Source organism: Rhyacophila brunnea, unplaced genomic scaffold (genome assembly GCF_057557595.1).
Source record: "Rhyacophila brunnea isolate RB1 unplaced genomic scaffold, BYU_Rbru_1.0 scaffold_11, whole genome shotgun sequence".
NCBI lineage: Eukaryota > Metazoa > Arthropoda > Insecta > Trichoptera > Rhyacophilidae > Rhyacophila > Rhyacophila brunnea.
Genome location: NW_028232763.1, coordinates 26,244,107 through 26,263,394, shown reverse-complemented (window position 1 = coordinate 26,263,394; position 19,288 = coordinate 26,244,107). Strand labels below are relative to the sequence as shown.

Here is a 19,288-nt window from a genome sequence, read left to right as displayed (position 1 = left end):
GCTCAACTATTTTCTGAAGATATTAATAAAGGTACTCGTTGTTTTCAAATTTTATGAGTATTTTATAAAAATAAATATATTAGATTTTTTATTATATGACCTATCTAGCTCACACGGTCAAATTATTTTTTCCACGAGACGAAGCGATAATTTTACCGATTTCACGAACCGGAACGGCGCTCCGGTGCGTTCCGATCCATTTCGAGCCCTGGTTAAGTGTGTGTTTATTGACCAAAGGTTTGTTCAATTAAAAAAAAAACTATACAGTTTGAGACTAAAATGTTGTAAAATAGTATAGAATGACTTTTTTGTACAATAGAATTTGTGAATTTGAGCCACTCTCGTTACATATTTTTTTGACTATCTGTGGTATGATATTGCACTCAGAATTTACGTAATAGTATTTTTTAAATTTCGAGAATGTGTTTTTATTAAAAATAAAAAAAAAGGTTCACCATGAGTCCCGGCTCCCCTGCGGCGTCTTGCTCAAAGTAGTTCCGCAATTGATTCAATGTATATTACGTACTCGTATATCGTATGTACATATTCCGATGTTAGTTGAATAAAGTGAGAAAATCAAGTGTGTAGGTATTGCATGTAGTATGTACACTGTAGATAAAACATTGAATTTATATTTTTATTTTTTAAAATTTCGAATGGTTAATTTTTAGTTTTTAAAGTTTAAATAAAAATCGCTGACAGTAAATAAATATGCTGCCATTATTACATAAATGGAAATGGAACTGATAACCGAACCCTGTACCCTGAGCGTCCTTTAATTATTTTGGAATCGATGCTGGAACTGGAACCCTTGATTCAGAATCTTGTAAACCCTGATCCGGAACTGAAACCCTTTAAAAATTCCGGGAAGCCAGAGGCAACATTATTCTATTGGTGATCAATCACTCATGCTGGAGACATTTATTGAAAAAAAAATCATTATTAATATTGTAATACCTATAGGTATTCTGATGAAATATCTTACTAGTTTTTTGACTAATAAATGTGGCTGAATACCTACAAAATTGTGGTGTCCATCTTTGCAAGATATCTTGAAAAATAGTGTTCCTGAGTTTTAAAATTAAAAAAATCCATAATACACCAATTGAGCCCCGGAACCGAAACTCATTGGATTTTCTTTTCTCGACAAGAAAGTAAACCGGAACAGAACCGTAAAAAACGGGATTCTAAATATAACAGCTCTGTGACATTATTAAAGACAATGTCAATATTCCCAGTAAAACTTTCGATGTAACGAAGTCATGGTGAATTGTTCCAATTACTGCGAATTGGGGGTGAGATTCCCCACATGGCCGAGCGGTACCGTGTCGGCTTACACCTTACATTATCGTGAGTCCCGGGTTCGGATTGTATGTTTGGAAATTTGTAATGTTTTTAAATGTTTGTTTTGACCTAGAGTATGGACTTAATTGGTTGAGCCGATGGTTAACATCCATTTAACGTAAAAAAAATGTTAATATAACCTCCTTATTCTGCCATTATGACAAGGATCGATCATGGTGATGTATGTGTAACGTTGTTAGGAAAACTGATACCTTTCATTTCGAATAATCAATAAGGATCTAAAAACATTAAAAGATTTGTGTTTTAATTTTAAAATAAACTTGAAATTAAAAAGAAATCCAATTAGGTAATAGGTACATTATATTTTATGATTATTTTTTCATATTTTATGACAGGCTTGCCACTGACTTGAAAATACAGCAATAGGTTGTATTGCAAGGATATTTACGCATAATATTATTTACTCATATTCTGAAAAAATCGTAATTGTTTGATATTTTGGCGCTTTCTGGAGAAGCGACGTGTGTAACTCACAGACAGAACGTGAGTTTTTTTTAGTCTCACAACATATTATTTAAAGTGACTTGAACATTATAAACATATACCTACATATCTAGTAGGAAAAGGAAATATGTAATTAGATAAATAATATATATTTCTTTATTTTGTATAATACATATCTACCTATTCGTATTTCACGCAGATCGCTAGTAGGTACATACAAAATATTATGTGGTAACACCTGCCAATATTTAAATATGGAATAAGTGGGAATAATTTATTCATTTGTCATTATTTTGACAATGTGACAGATGAATACGAGAAATCGCAATGTTTGATAACCCTAATTAAATAGTTTAACCACATAATAATAAATTTATTTTTGAAAATGGAGAATATTAACCTCATTTGGTAAGTAGATAGCTAAACTTGTTAAACATTATGATTGTATTATAACTATTAGGGTGGCAGAGGTCAGTATGCATTTAAGAAGATAGAATAGGCGCCTATCTGACATCTCACATAACTGTTTAAACTTTAATCTGTTGATGTTTTATTATATTTATCGACGGATGTCCGCTGGATTTATTGCATCATAGATAGATTGAACATGATTATGTATTATTTGATTATGCTTTAAAACACCATTCGCTACCGTCTGACATTAATAACACGTCAAAGTAATAATAGATTTTCACATGTGTTAAAAATTCGCTTCTGTTTATTAAATCAATAATGGGACGATATTCTGCAATTTATCTAAATAAAAAATAAAATCCGATCCACAATAAATTACAACCGCAAACCATCTACCTATTTTATAAACTAAATTGAAAGTCGAGACCGAATATTTCCCCGTATTAGTTTGTGGTATAATAATTAATAATAATAGTTAGTTTGTATAGGGATTCGATACGTGCACACAATCTCTTAATTAGATCAACACAAAATTAACTTCGAATAATAACTGTTTAAAAGTTAGTGTAATAATAAATTGTTTATAAAACATTTCTATAATAATATTCAAAATATCCATGTGTTTTTGCATTCCACCGCGGATACAAAACATTGTTCACGTCATGCATATCTTAGGCTCGGCTCTATATAGGCATTAGGGGTCGACCACATATGATGTCACGTTCTAATGGTAGGGAGGTTCGGATATAATGGGACGATCTGTGAAAGAGGCTTAGGGCCTTTGGGGGAAACAACGTAGAAAACGTGTTAAAACCCCTTACAATGGCTACAGTGGAGTAGTGTTTGATTCGAGTCCTGTGAAATCATATCGGGCAAATCCGGCAAATACGGAAAATCATGAAAGCCGGTCGCTGTTCTGATTTAAACACTAGCAATCTAAGGCTCCGTTCAGATATGAGCTGAATATCGTAACGGAACATAGAGGCAAATGTAACTAATGTTTAAAAACATAAAACAAGTACGCGGAAGGAAAATCATCGATCGGGAAAATATCTCGTGTTCCTTTTCAATTATTAAAAAAAAACACACACAGATCACAGTTATATTGTTATGTGAAGCTCTGTGATGCCTACATGTTATCTATGAATACAATATGTTGAAATAATGTTAAAGAATTAATCCTTAAACTCATTGTAATATTCACGTTTTGTTATTGCAGTTCCATTAAATTGTTATTAAAGTAGGTACCTATATTATTTTTGGAAATTCAACATGGCTTCTTACTTTTCTTTTCGCGAAAGTTTCTACTCAAGTGATTTCCTTTTTCGAAGAATGGCGAGAATGTATTTAATTGGAAATTATGTCACGTAGGTATACATAAAAACAGTACCTAACGTAGGCTATTTAAAACGAAAGAATAATAAGTAAAAGTAAATAAGCCAAAAACTAAAATTCACTTTATTTATATGAATAAATAATTTGAATTCGTGAAAATCTCAGCGAGCATTAACGTCACGATTTAGATTTAAAAAGATGCAATGCAAATAATGTTAACCTGTTGATTGGCATATTTTGAATTGCACGTAGTGTAGCAAATCTTTCAGTGTGTTACGTTTATTTTATTTTGTCATTTTCGTTACACGTAGCGATATTACGGAGTCGACCACCGCTTCGTCCAATAACACAGATTTGAAAATAAACCTAAATAAGAACAAAAAAGATGCAGCTAAAAATATTTCCCGTGCTCTCGTCGTCCACTCTTGGCGACTCAAGAGAGAGGAAGTGAAGTCGCTCAGACAGAACCTGGCACTCCAGACGTCGAGGGCAAGCCGTTTCCAGCTTCAGGCGACTTCTCTGAAATACTTTCTGGAGACCGACGACAAAAAAGTCAAGTCGGCAATGGCGGAAGTCACCAGGATGCGCGAAGAGCTCAAGGCGAGAAGCGTTGAAAACACGGAATTGGAAAACGTAACGTAGAAAAGTATTTTTCTTTTTAAAACTATGCCTACGTAATTACTATACTTCCTGTTATGGTTTTATAATTATTTTATTTATTGTACATGTGTCATGATGATTTGACAAATACTTAAACATAACCGTGTTATATAATAACTACTAATAATTAGAAAACGAAAGCGTATTTATATATTTAATAATATTATTAGGTATGATGTTTTCAGTGCGTACACGATTGCTCAAAATTCCATAATAAATAAGTTGTTTTAATTTTCATTTCTTATAGAATAGCGCCCAGTTAAACTTATTTTTAACTAAAGCTCATCGATTTTAATAATATTTTTGTTATATTACTAGCTCTTTTATTGGTTACATTATAGGTATTGTGATTGAAGAATAATGATTGTCCGAATATAGGCATTGCATAACATAAGTGAATAGGTAAGTGTGGCATGCCGTGTCAACGATCAACAGTTTGCCGTGATTCTGTGTTTTATTATGAATGATGAAATTTGACTTACCGTATCGGTTTGCATACCTACTGACAACGTTAACATCTCCGCAATCGGTTTATTTTTGTAACTTTATTTATGCTGAGTTCGTCAGCCGCATGTATTCTGTTCGGCGCAGCGTCTATTCATTACGGCATTCCGTCATTAAACTTGAGGATATCTTCTCATAATCACCAAAAACATTTCGATATTATAATCTGAAGAAAACCAGTAGACACGAAACGTTGAAATGCGATAAAAACAAGCCGTCTGTAATGAAAAATTATGCCGCGGAAAGTGTCTCCGCCGAACGTTTTCCAGCGGACGATGTGTCACGAATATTGCTCAGGCTTATGGATGTTTCAATCAGAAATAGCGCGGTTTGTCATCTACTAGAATGGATAGAATTACATGCTAAAATGACTGGAACACCGGAACCACCTTACTACTTTGAGGAAAAAGAGACATAGATACACATTATGTATTATTCATTTGATAATAAGCAATCGTAAATTAATGAGATTTTGTAATAACTCCTAAAATAACAATAGTGCGTAGATATGCAGTATAAAAATAGTAACTGAAAAATATTATAATTAGCTATGAAGATTTTCCTGTTCAACGTACGCCTCCTGTGTGTTTCTTTCATAATTGAGGAGCAGAGGATCAAAATGCTTTATGCAATAGGTGGCCGAGTTGATTGTAAATTTTACATAATTATTTTTAAAATTGTATATGAAAAATATTCATAAGTATCCTTTTATTTTTATTAGTGTTTTTAGTTTTTATTTACGCCAGGTAAAAATAGACACGTTGCTATGAAATTTATAACATTTTGTATACATACGTACATGAGCTGATGGAGTGTAGTCCGATGTTAGGATTAAAATGCTATAACATTAAAAATACAGTGTTACATGTTTGAATCCCTTTTCACGTTATATGTGTGTGTATGTATATTATGTAAATAAATGTGTTCTACTATTTTTTTTTACTAATATGTCACGTATTACTATAATATTTATGAATGGCTCTAATCAGAATTGGCTATCGTTAGTTAATAAACATAATGCAGTTTAATGAGTTCACCCCGAAGAAAGTGCTGTGCGATTTGAGCACAGTCGGTGGATGCGGAAACCGCTTAAGCTGGGTACCTACCTATTTGAATAATTTTCCAAATCCGAAGCGATTAACACGGCATATTATAGTTTTGAAATTTCTTTCGTTAAAAAGTACACTTCCTGCATTAGCAAGTCATCACCGAAATTATTTAGTATAATATAGTAGGTGGGTATCTATCGTGGCGTCTGTCGCTGGAGCATAGCCAAATATTAGAAAATGCGTCTTTTTAATACTCGTAGCCAGTCTATGCTCGACTGAAATTGTAATAAACGTGACATCAAAATCAGTAAATATGTCAAATTTGCCCGAGAAGAAATCTTTATGTCAGTACTGTAATGAGGCACAAGATACCTAGTACATATGTGGTTTCTTGTATTTCATCATAACATATTAAAATTATGAAGGTACCGTGGGTCGTAGCTAATATAAAATTTCTTTCACCAGAATCTGGAATTGTATGACCATTCGTGATAAGCTAGCATGATAGGAAATCTTGAACAATGCATTACTGAGTGAAAGGATAGGCACTTGTGTTGAAAAGATGCTGTTTTCTATGTTATTATTTTTTTTTATTATTGTGTAAAACAGATTTATGATGTGCGATGGTTTTTAAACGTTTTCGTTTCATGGCACCATAAAAACATACCTACGTTCTGAGCTTTGGAGCTTTTTTAGCTGTTCCAAGCTTCCAATCAAACGGAAATGGCCCTATCAGAAGCAGACGTGAGATTTTTTCTCCGTTGTCCAATGTATTTTCATTATTTTTTGATTGAAGTTATTTTTTATATTATCGTTTTCCAAAATTTCGATGGAAATTAAGTAAGTTACCTACTTAAAATTAACAAATGTGGGGTTTTCATAGAGGATACTTCTCTAAAATAAAGGACGAATGGTCACTATAATAGCGATATTGGAATAGCATAATATTACATTTTTTCTAAAAAAAATAGCCATACAAAAATACGAATCAATCTCTGTGAACGTGCATCAGCGTAATAATAATTAAGATTGACTCAAATTGTTGGCCCCCGAGAATTTGTCCCAGCCGAGGTGCGCAGTTTGAGCATAGCATTGTAATAAAATGCCATTTTACAATAATGAAACTTGTTTGAGCCCTGTAGGAAAGAACCGTACTCCAGCAGTCAGCATGCGAGGCCCAAGAGCGAGCCACTGGCCTGCAAGGGATGTGGCAAAGCTGCAAGAACGATCTCGCAGCTGCCAGGCTAGACGCTGCTGCAGCGCAGAGACTCCTTCTGGCAGAGAGGGCAAAGATTCGACGAGCAAAGGACCAGAACACGCAGCTACTCGAAAAGGTTCTTCAAAATATTATTCTATTGACTATAGGTACATACATCACCGTTTCACCCACTCTCAATCCACTGCTGGAAGAATTGAAAAAGCTTTTGAAAGAAGAAAAGATCGATGCTATAAAATAAACCATAAAGTTTGATCAACTAGGGTAGGTTATGATACCTCATATATAAACATATTCAGTTTTGTTTACAATTGAACACAGCGTCTTCAATCCAACTGACAGATTTTCCATTATCTAGGGGGTCCGACAAGGTGGTATGATCTCGCCAAAACTATTTAGAGACACATTTGAAAATGAGTTCGGGCAATTATATTGGAATAATAAAGAGATGTGTGTTTACGGAAAATATTTGAGTCATATACATTTTGTAGATGACATGACATCTTTTCAAAACATCCTGATGACCTACGAGCATGAATACAAGAGCTCACAGAAGCGAGTCTCAAAGTATGTTTGAAGATACATAGGTATTATTATGTATTAACCGGTAAATCTTTTCTAATAGTAGGTAAACTAAGCCAAACGTTTGAGATATGTAAAAATGCGTTAGTATGTTTTTATGTTCTAGCGGTGTGCTGATAATAACTTGCTGTCATTGACGCAAGACATTCCTGGAACAATCGTCCGACGATATTATATTTTCTTACACGTCTGATTTTTCTCGTCTTCCCTGATTACATTTAAGAAAATGCGTGTATTGTCCGACGACAACTATTATTTTCCGACATTTTTTTCTCGAACTAGTGCACTCACACTTAAATTATTAAACATTGTGAAATGTGCCAAGATATAAATCACAGGGTTGTCGTCTTGGGAATTGTTTTATTTCAATACATATGCTTCAAATCAAATCAAAAGATCGTACTTTATTTTTGCCTAGCCCGAAAAAAACATCTAATTGGGTGAGGTCACTTTGGGTGGCAAAACATTACGGAAAATTTACCTTTTCTGGAAGGTTAGGAAAACAGCACGACAAAAAACGAAGGCAAAAATTGGAAGAAGAGCTTAAAAATAAAGCTGTGTCGGCCTGGATTCCGGATTTTTTTAAATGTTGATGGTAAAATTGAAGATTTTTATTTGGGGCAAAAAATGCAGCAAACGTCTCCTGAATGCCCCTCTGTCTGCCATACACTCTGGGTCTAGGTACCTTCCATTCTTCAGACATGGACTGTTGAATGGAGTCACCACACTTTTACTCGCTGCTCAATGCACAGCACATACAATTCGTGGTTGTATCTTCCTCATTACATGACATTTTCACCATAAACGGCGTAGACTCTGAAGATCTTAGATATTATTTTACAAATATTAATATTTACAAGAAAATCGTTGCAACCCTAACCACCGAACTTTCTGGCTATTTGTCAACTTTTTTACGTATATTTTTATTCATTCACGGTTAATATGGGAATAGCTGGAACTGAAATAATAGACATAGGGGCCAAGGCCCCCTTCCGTCTGTGCCGAGTGTTGAGATAATGCAAATATACTATTCTATACACCAAGTGTGGAATCAAAATACTGTACCACTTTAGTAGCACACGTAGTATTAATTGTAGTTTTTTCTATTCCTTTGCATTCTGGCTTCACATGTGTGGAATCTACACCTAAGTACTTACCTAGTCCGACAATAATTTTGTCTGAATTTCTGTTAACCAACCTGCTTTTATAATGAATATTGGTTGACTAGAATAATCCCACAATATTAGGTAGGATCTTCTAATAGGTAAAACAAAATATTATCGTTAGGTAGGTATATACTTATTTATCAATTAATTACTGACTTCCACAGTTAAATTTACTATTACAAAATGCATGTCACAATGTTGATAGTCGCATCAAGAGAATATTATATAATACATATTCGGAACTTCATCATACATAATTTAATAATAAAATTTGCCAATACCGAGAGTATCTGCTCGAAATTTGTATATTTGCAATACCTATTTTCACCCATAGGTACAGTACGCATTGACTCTTGAGCAGTGGTGTAGAGCTAAATAAAATAGTACCGGTCGCTATTTTTTAATATCCCACCTCTATTTTTTCTAAAGTACATTTTTTTTTTAAATATTTTGACGAATATGTACTGAAAACTTCGTAACATCGATGATAACGATCATCAATAGATAAAAAAATCAAAACGACGGGATGTTAAAGATCAAATTTCACTATCCACGTGATTCGAAATTATTACCTACTATCTGTGGTACCCGACTTTGCACGAGGTCATTTGGTCAATATACATTTCTTTGGAAGGAACAAACAAACATGTTATTTTGTATTTTATGTATAATTCGTCCTGGTAAAATGTACCGGGTCGCCGGCCCTAGAACACTGCTCTTGATTAAATAACATAAACATTAGATCTGGTTTTTCTTTTAAATAAAACTAGATTTCTTTCTATCTTTTAGATTGTACCTACCCGATAAAATCAACGGTACCAAAACAGACCTAATTATTTTTATCAGACGACAATAATTGTTATTAAAGTCATATTAAGCATTTTATTATCAAACGAAGTGGATTTTTAATCTGATCAAACCTCCACTGTAAATAAAAGCTGTGGAAACGAATCGATGTAAAAATATACCGTGAATCATAGTTGGGTTTACGTTAATAATACACGTGGCGCCAAAATAGTAAAACCGAAAATAAGAGGCGACGCACCATGAATTTATAATACCTACCGCTAAGCTTCACCTGAAGGCTGTCTGCCCCGCGCGGAAAACGCGGAAGCGGGCTTTCCTCTCGCCGTAAATTCGGCGGGAGTTTGGAAAACTCACCGGGTGACTCATTCTGTGCGTTCGTTCGCGGGGGGTGGGCTGCCTCGCGATGCGGGGGCGGGAATGCGTAGCCTAGTTCCAGGAATCGGCGTGAATCAGCCGAGGGAGCAAACTCGATCGAGCGGCGTTCTCGTCCTGCCTTCGCGACGCCGCGTTTTCCCCCGACGCCCGTCAAGTGACTCAGACAAGGAATTTTCTTTTGCCCCTTCCTGTCGGTTTTGAATGTGGAACTTCTTCGATGCGTAATGCTATTCATTCAAAGATAATGGTTTCAAAATATGCAACGTTATCTTATTATGATTCGAATAAATCATAAAACTAAAAAGAGTCTAATAATTATTGTCATTGAACATTATGTGACTCTTAATATAAATAGGTGTAGGCTGAGGCTGTTCAATATGTAAAAATGAGTTGAATACACAATACAATGTATGCGACTGCTATTAGTGTAATAAATATATTTGATGGTTGTTATTTCAAACTTTTTCTTTATCTATATTGAAATATCACATACCATTTTAAATTTGTTAAATTAAAAAAAAATAGTTGAGATTACTTTACTAGTTATACGATAATAATTACAAGATAAAAAGAACTTTTTATGTACTTACAACGTTTTTAAATTTTCTGTTGAATCAAATAAACTTGACTTGACTAGCTTAAACGATCCAAAAAAAATTGTACTTGATAGAAATACTGAATAATGAAATGTCATTTCATATCGATTTCTATAGTAACGCACGTATATATTATTTAATAATTTAGTTGCTAGGACCCCCTAGCAACCAATAATGGTATAGAAATACATTTTCATACAAAACAGAATTAACTAAAAATGAATTCAATTCTACTTAAAGATGGCAAAAAATGCATCGGCACCGTGTTCTGATATATTCTAAAAGTTTCAAATGTCTAGCTAGTCGGGAAGTTAGTTAAAAATCGATTGCAAGAATTGTACCGGACAAATAAGGATAAATAAATAATAATAATATAATTCACCAAGTCGACTCTACTAAATTTAGTTTCTAACAGTATTTGAAGATTGAAGTATTCCCAAAAGAGTTTAAATGTGCAATTAATTGTATATGCACACCACATTAGCTAATACGACACGGATGCAATTAGTTGTGGTGTGGCTATAATGTAATTAGTTGACAGGAAAATCATTTGTCTTCTTTTTGTTTTCAATTCGTATGCGGTTAACTTAGTCAATACTCAACAATAGTCATAGATTTTCAGATACAACATTAGATGGATAATTTCAAAGATGTAACGCCACAATGACTTTTGGGTTAGTACATACCAGCGAGTGAAAACACTTCATAATGTATGTATCTCTTAGTGTACTAATTAGCTACAACTGTGTTAGGTATGGTAGAAAATATAACTAGAACAAGTGTATGAGGTTTTCGATGAATTACTTACTTATGCTGGCGCTACAGACCATTCAGGTCGACTACCGACTGCACAGTCGTCATCTAGGAATCTATATTCTGAGCTCTCTCGCTAATGCCGGTCACACTCAATCTCTCTGCGTTCCACTTGACGTTATCCGCTCATCTCATATGAGGTTCCTTCGCAAACTTTATGGAGAGCTCTAGATCCATCGCATCGAACAGCCTGACCGACCCACCCGAGTCTCCGCGCCCTCATGTATCGGGCTTAAATTATACGTAAAGCTCAGCATTTGTACGAATGCACCACGTTTGGTTTTCTTCCGGTCCAAGTATTCTTCGGAGAATTTTGTTTTCCAATAGTTGATTAGCCTTTTCTCGTTTGTTCGTTATAATATAATAATATGACGATTGGTTTATTTGCATTCTTAGTATTTAATGAATCGTTTATAACAACACCAAACAATTAAAAATACCGGCCTCCTGTGGTCATCATGTTTAACTTACGTATTACAATGTAAGGTTATTGTTAGTCTGTATTAATTGTAAAGGATGATGGTTCTTTATAATAAAAAAAACTTTTTATGCTTGTAACGTTATAACACGAATGCAAGTCATTTTTATCTCAGAGCGGCCTTGGGAATCAAGTATCAGAGCATACTTTATGAAGCTTGTTATAAATTAACGTGCAATCCAAAATGATATGCAGCTAATTTACTAATTAGCTTTGGTAGCCCTCTTTCATAAATAATAATGTAAAACTTTTATCTGCGTAAAGTTTTCTTGAAGATGTTTGATAGTATGGTAGGTAGTGCTATATTATTTCTTCGTGAAAGTTTGTTGGTATATTGTTAAATATATTACACATAATAAGAAATTATTAAAAGTGTAGGTATTGAATTTTGTAGTATTAGCAATATGGAAAATCGTTTCAAGTTTAGAGCTAAGAAAGAGGTCAACAGTGGTTTCAATCATCTCAGCCTTTACTCAAATATGGGGTTGTAAAAGGTATAATACAAAATTACTGTGGATTTACCAAAAAAATATTTTTTAGCATAGTATAACTAACATAGGGACTCTCCCTTTTACTAGTTCAAAATTATTGATTCGGGTTTTCGTTATTCGTATATAATCTGGTTTTTAGTATTGATTGCGGGTAGTTTATGTTTGCTGTTATAATATCAGCCTTTAATCGAAACCCTCGCCGTGGTTTTGTGGGAAATTCTCCCCTTTGGCGCCAAAACGACGCCATTACGTTTCCTACCCTGTCTAGATGGCGGTCGGCCTTGGCGCCCTGGAACCTGCAATCGAACTTCGAATAATAAACCTTGCGTGACGAGACAGCTCGTGTGCGAGGGAAAAAAGAAAATGTGGGGGAATAGGGTTCGACGATATTTCAGTATATATCCGCGCCCGATCTATAGGAATAAGGCTATATTTATGTTTAGGAATCCGTGGGAAACAATGCCCCGATTATTGTCTAAATGGAACAGTAGGGAGGGAGCGTTCGTAAATGTACCGCACGCACGATTTTTCGCTGTAATTTCATGATTTTTTAAAAAATATTTTTCATTCCCATCTGATAATAGGGAGCCGTAATAGCAATAAAGAAATCTGTTATTACGAAATTTCCTGTTCGCAAAATTACGAATTTTTATATAAGAAGGGATGTAGGTTAAATTTCCCCTAATACAGAGAATAATAATATACTTTACCTCAATCAGATGTTATCAGTATTATGAGTATTTTGGAAGGTTTTCGATTTTATCTACGTCAATTATTTACTACTTTTTTACAATCATAAAAAACAGTATTTACTTGTAAATTAAAAATGTTTTTATCGCGAGACGTACCCAAATAATATAATTATAATGCCCTGTATAAGTTAGTATAATTAATTATAATGGTAATAATAATAATTGTGATAAACTTAATAAATTAGTTATTATAAAAGTTACCCACTCATTCAATATTCATTGGTAACCGAATATAAGTTAATTTTAAGGTAATCACATTTTAAATGTTACCTACTGCAATTCCACAAGATACATAAATATTTTCTAGCAAGCCTTTATAATAAAATATAATATATTATTATAACAACTATGTAAAAGGCTGTGAAATAATTTTCCCTCTTTATTGATTTTAGAAAATAGACTGACAAATTCGACTTTATATAATAAATAAAGATTTATGGAGTTGAACAATTTTCATAATAATTAATATTATCTACTTATGAATATTCCATACAAGACAAAAAAGTGTTACTTATTGAATGAATAATCGTTTGTCGTATCAATGTAGTTATTATGATTTAGTGCCTACCTATTTATCTCGTTTCTTTCTGATTAAAATATATTATCTTCTTTCTACAGTTAGCAGCTGGAGAGGAAACGATACTCAACTTGCAAAGGACCATCAGGCAATCGGAAACTGAAATTTCTCAATTGAAAAAAACTATTAACAGTCGAGATGAATGCATTTTACAGATGGAAAGTGAACTAATCAGTGCAAGGGAGTAAGTATTCAGTATATACTATTAACATGCCTTCATGTTTTTAAATACAATGCTTTTTTGGTTTGTGTGATTATCCACTATAATATGTAGGTATATTATCTAAGAACAATAATTAAATTATAAGGTCTTTTTGTAATCATTTTAGGATGTTTATTTAGCCAGGTTTTAAAAAATTAATAATATTTATTGAAAAATATATTAAGTTGCATCGGTTCCCAGAAACACCCAGGCTTTGAGTCAGTAGCGCACCCAGGGGGGGGGGGGGCAGGGGGCCTTGGCCCCCCCCAAAATATGAAAATCATCAGAATGATTTTACATATTGAAATCGAAAGCCAATAAACTATACCTTGGGCTTAGACAAACAACACGGCAAAAAATGATTTGTAATTCTCCAGCACCCTTTTTAGTAATATTTCTTAGATTTTAATTTCTAATACAAAAAATTCGAAACACTAATGTCAGGTTTTTTTAGAAACCCTTTCCCTAATGAAATTCTCGGTATCCACCCGAATTCCGGAGTGGTATAGGTCATGGCTGGGGAGGGTTGACAGGTCTAGCCTGGGGGCCCGGGCTGTGGGGGGCCCGGCGTGTCGGGTTGACCAGATAAGTGGGATAAACACATATCATAAATTAGCGTTAATAGTAAAATAAGTTTAATTTATATAAATGTCCAATATATTTTCTGATTATTATGTGTCGACAGCTCCATTATTAAAGTAGATGACGTACTGAAAATCGCCAATAATTCACTGTATAAGTACCCTCAATTTGAACTAAAACACAATTTGAAAAACGTTAATGTAGTGTTTCACACTGCCTTTAATCTAAGCGGTGGATAGGGGGTCCGTCAAATACCCTAGCCCAGTGGTCGGCAAACTCATTAGTCAATAGAGCCAAATATCAACAGTACAACGATTGAGATTTCTTTTGAGAGCCAAATTTCTTAAACTTAAATTATATACGTAGGTAGTTTAGTTAAAGTCCTAATTAAATTATAGGTAGGTACACTGAATAAAACTGAATATCATACGTAATAATGATCTTATTTATTAATAAAAATTAAATTGTAAGTAAGGTATCCATACAATTGAATCATGACAATGACTGACAATTTCAATGTGAATAATGGCCTTGCATCTCCTTGTAAAGTTTGGGTAAGTCAGGTTCGTACGTTGTTGATTTAATTTTAAGCACGATTCCAGGTTCTCATCAATAAATCGATTTCTCAATTTACTCTTGATTTCCTCTCTTGGAAATCTTTTTACTAACCACAAAACTTGCAATATTAACATTGTTGAAAGATTTTATTCAGTACCTAATTAAATACAGAACTTTATTTTTCTTGACTTTTCTCCTCAGCTGCTTTCTTCCTTGCATCATCGACAGAATATTTAGCGCAAAATTACTAGTATTTAGTTGTAGTATCTCTCTAAACTTGAATGCGTCAATTTTTCCCGACACATAAATACAGGTCGGGAAGCCATTTAAGTTTTGAATAAACGCGAAGTCTCGGTATACTCAACATTACATTTACGGTTATCCTCTTCCATTTTCTTTGCTTCTTCTTTGTAGCCATGTCAAATATGACAGAGAGCATCTGTGGCAGAGCCGCACTCAAAGGGCCAAAGAGCCGCAGTTTGCCGACCACTGCCCTAGCCTGAGGGCCCGTTTCAGGATGTGGGGGCCATGGTGTAGGTACACCGAGTGCAATAGACAAAAGACCGATAAACGAGATATAGGGCTGTGTTGTATTGAGTAGGTTGTTTATAATTTAAAGGCAATAATACTTTTTTTGTCCATTTTCAATTAATATGTTGGAACCTAAATATGAAAATACCAAAAATTTGCAACATTCTGCGAAAAGAACGACTACACCCACTACGGTGGTGGTGTAAATCAAAAGAACATTTTTTTCGGTGGAATTCGGAATAAATATTGTATTGTTGTTTTAATTTAATAAAACGTAATTTTTTTTTAGTACTTATTCCACTTTTATTAAATAGATTAGGACCGGTTTCGTCCGCCTCAGAGGGACATTTTCAACTAGTTGAAAATGTCCCTATGTATATCGCCATGTATTGTGAAAATATGTAAAAATATTTATATGAAGAAGAAAAAGAGCCTATGGGACTAATTTACATTCTCCTTCTTGGGCCCCCCCCAATAATAATTCCTGGGTGCGCCACTGCTTTGAGTACTCTCAAAGTGTTTCTGTAATTGTTTCACTTATTCTACTAGTCTCATGGCCTGTTACTGTTTAAAAAAGGTACATTATGTAGGGTAGGTATTGACATATTATATATATATATTTAATTATTAAAAAAAACAGAGCTTCACAACATTTGTTTATTTAATAAAATTATATTGAATTTAATAAGAAATTTAATGTATTATTGTAGCAGTTGTGGAGTTTTTTTTTTCCGACCATGTCCGTTCCTAATAGGATCATATGGGCCTCCACAGAATAGACTATCTATATAGAATAGATGAAAGATTTTGTTTTTTACGAGAAATGGATGTCAGCCACTTGCTCAACCTATTAGGTCCATACCCTGACTCACGTACAAATTGAAAAACAATGTGTACTTGACAGACCCAGGATTCGAACCTGGGACCCACGGCGTGATAGTCCAACGCTTAAGCCGCGCGGCCACCGTGGGCGCTTCAGTTGTGGAGTAGTGGCAGACAATTTTGTACCGTCTCTTAGGTCTGAATTTCGCGTCTGAAAAATTGATATAAGTGTTTTTAGATCCAGAACATGGACTTAATAGATTAGCTAATAACCATCTCTCGTAAGATTAAAGTCACTACACACCTACCTCCCCGGAGGCGGCCAAGGTCCAATGATGACTGTATTGTATTCAGGTTGTTTAATTAGTTATTATTTTTATAAAATAGGTGCATTAAGCTGCAATTAATTCAAATAAAAGACAGAGATTCTGAGATCGGAACAATCAAATTGCAAGTGGTGACGTCTAATGAAGAAAAGGAAAATCTAAACCAGCAACTGGAAACGGCGAATAAAAAATTGAACAGATGGCCTTTTCACTTGATGGTGCTCTGGCCACCGTATTCTGGGATGCCAATAATCGGAAGACTGACGGACGGAAAGGGTTGGTGGGGCCTGCCCACCAATGTGATGCAACGATTTTTCAACTTGGTGTTACTGGTTGTACGTTAGACTGCCGATTTGGGGACTACAAATCTAAAAACATTACCATAACAATTGACGGCATTTATACAGATGGACTGGTTACCTGCATTTATACGGAGCAATCTTGAAGAATTCCAACAAAAGTTTGTATTATTATTTTATCTACTGACATCAGTTTCAATAGATATTTTCAGCAATGGACTGTACACTGTACGAGAGGTTTATCTTATTATTTATTGTATTAATTTTAAGAGTTTTATAATATTTAGCTTAGTAATCAATAATACTTATCCATACAGTTACAATTTGGGCAGAATATTAAATTTATATCTGTAAATAGGTACTCATCTTTGTTGATCTAATTTTTATAAATGGATGAATAAAATAAATTCTTGTTGTATTTAAAAAATATATGAAATGTTGTAGTTTTATTTTTGAATTAATTATTGAAATCCCATTTGTGTTTTAACGGTATCTATGAATATTATAATCGGATGTGATAAAATCGATTGCAATATTTGAGAGATGAAATTTTGTTAGATTAGTTATAATATGACGATGCAAGATGGCAGAGCTTTCTGTGGAAAAATACTGTGATTAGAGTTGTGGTGGGGAAATAAAACATTTTTTTTTCTTATGGCAACTATTTTAATGAGTTCACTCTATTGAAAACTTGAAAGAAACACATTGTTTTCACTTCCTATTTATATTCATGTTTTCAATAAAACTATGTATTATCAACAATGTAATATAGCACTCAGTACAATGTCATACTGATGTTTTAAATAATTTCTATCGTACAATAATAATATGTATTAGTGGAGATATAAATATCTTTATTGTTTGATACTTTGGAAGGTATCAAAAAACATTTAAGGCAATTTTTCAATGAAACATTTAGTGAAATGAATATTGCTAATCCTTAATGTTTATGATATCAGACAATAGATAGTGGATAAGAAAATGAGAAAATGATAATGACAGAATAGAGGAGAAACTGTCAATTATAAAATAAACACTCAATATACAAATAGAAAACGTACTACAAGTATGATGGAAAATGATCTTTGCTGTAGATGACTCTGCATAAATCCATTTAATATTTCAGATACACACACCGGGTAACTATTTTTAATAATAAAATTTTCCGATAAATGGAAAAAGATTCTTAGCATAATATGCATAATGATAATACACTTGAGTTTTGAAAATGAGAAATACTCATAGGCCTCTCTATATTGTTAATCAAGATTTACAAATATTAATGCACAATGCACCACCATTGATAAATAAATGACAAAATAATCTAAAAATATACATATATATTGGGAAGCTGTTTTAAAAATCTAGGTCAGATATTTACAATTTCCATTTAATTAGCAAAAGAAATAAAATAAAATATCATTGCATGTGAATATAAAAATACTGAAATATACCTCAAAAGGGTATGTACTTTTGGACAATGTATAAATTTTGTAAACTCAGCTTCTATAAAGAACAGGAATGTTGCCATCATAAATACAAATAAAAATAAGAGCAGATTAAACTCATGATTCTATTATTTATTATGGTATTCATTTGAAAATTCTAAATATGTGTATTTTAAACAAAAAAAATGTTAACAATCAAAATGAATTACCGCAGAGTAACCAACAGTATAATATTATTTATTCATTATGGAGGAGAGGCATGCCAGCAGAGGCACCTAGCGGAAAAATACGAAGCTTACAATTTGAGACATTTTTTTGATAATTTATAATTTCAACTGTATTAATTAATAAATATGTATCTGAAAACATTAAAAAGATTTTTTTTAAGTCAAAGATAAACTTATAATTGTAAAAAAATGTGAATTTCTTGCAGGGTCCCTCCCATCTTATTATTACATTATATTTTATGGTCATATTTATTATTAAAATTTAGTTTATTAAGTTTTCAGTTTTTAAACGTTTAGATTTTTGACTAATTCTTTTTTTTAAAAACATCGATCATTGATCACATTTTATTACAATAATTGTAAGTTTATCTTTGACTTAAAAAAAAAAAATCTTTTATTTGTTTTCAGATACATAATTATATTATCAAAAAAATGTCTCAAATTGCAAGCTTCATATTTTTCCGCTAGGTGCTCTGTTGGTATAAGGATCCCCCATAATTATTATTGAAGGTGTCAGGAGTAAATAATGTTTGACTACAGATGCAGTCCACAGATTTTACATAAAAAATCGGATGTCATATTTTTATTTGCAAATAAATTGTAAACATTGTCTATTTGATTATTTATTTTTGATATGCTCAACGTTTTTGGAAATTGAGTTGGCTGCAT

At 33.2% G+C, this 19,288-nt stretch overlaps 1 protein-coding gene across 1 annotated transcript; it reads left to right on the top strand.

The window, feature by feature from the left end:
• Nucleotides 1-2,112: 2,112 nt before the first annotated feature.
• LOC147078533 (uncharacterized) lies at nucleotides 2,113-17,596 on the top strand. Its single transcript, XM_085960204.1, has 5 exons — nucleotides 2,113-2,217; nucleotides 3,870-4,191; nucleotides 6,914-7,105; nucleotides 13,666-13,808; nucleotides 16,707-17,596. The coding sequence occupies exons 1-5, from the start codon at nucleotides 2,195-2,197 to the stop codon at nucleotides 16,987-16,989; spliced, it is 963 nt and encodes a 320-aa protein (XP_085816330.1). The 5' UTR covers nucleotides 2,113-2,194; the 3' UTR covers nucleotides 16,990-17,596.
• The last annotated feature ends 1,692 nt before the right edge of the window (nucleotides 17,597-19,288 follow it).

Bases quoted from the DNA above. Each gene is read 5' to 3' on its own strand.
- LOC147078533 (XM_085960204.1), top strand. From the start codon at position 2,195: ATGGAGAATATTAACCTCATTTG. The intron at 4,192-6,913 runs GTAACGTAGAAA...TGAGCCCTGTAG, and splicing joins AAAACACGGAATTGGAAAAC to GAAAGAACCGTACTCCAGCA. The intron at 7,106-13,665 runs GTTCTTCAAAAT...TTCTTTCTACAG, and splicing joins ACACGCAGCTACTCGAAAAG to TTAGCAGCTGGAGAGGAAAC.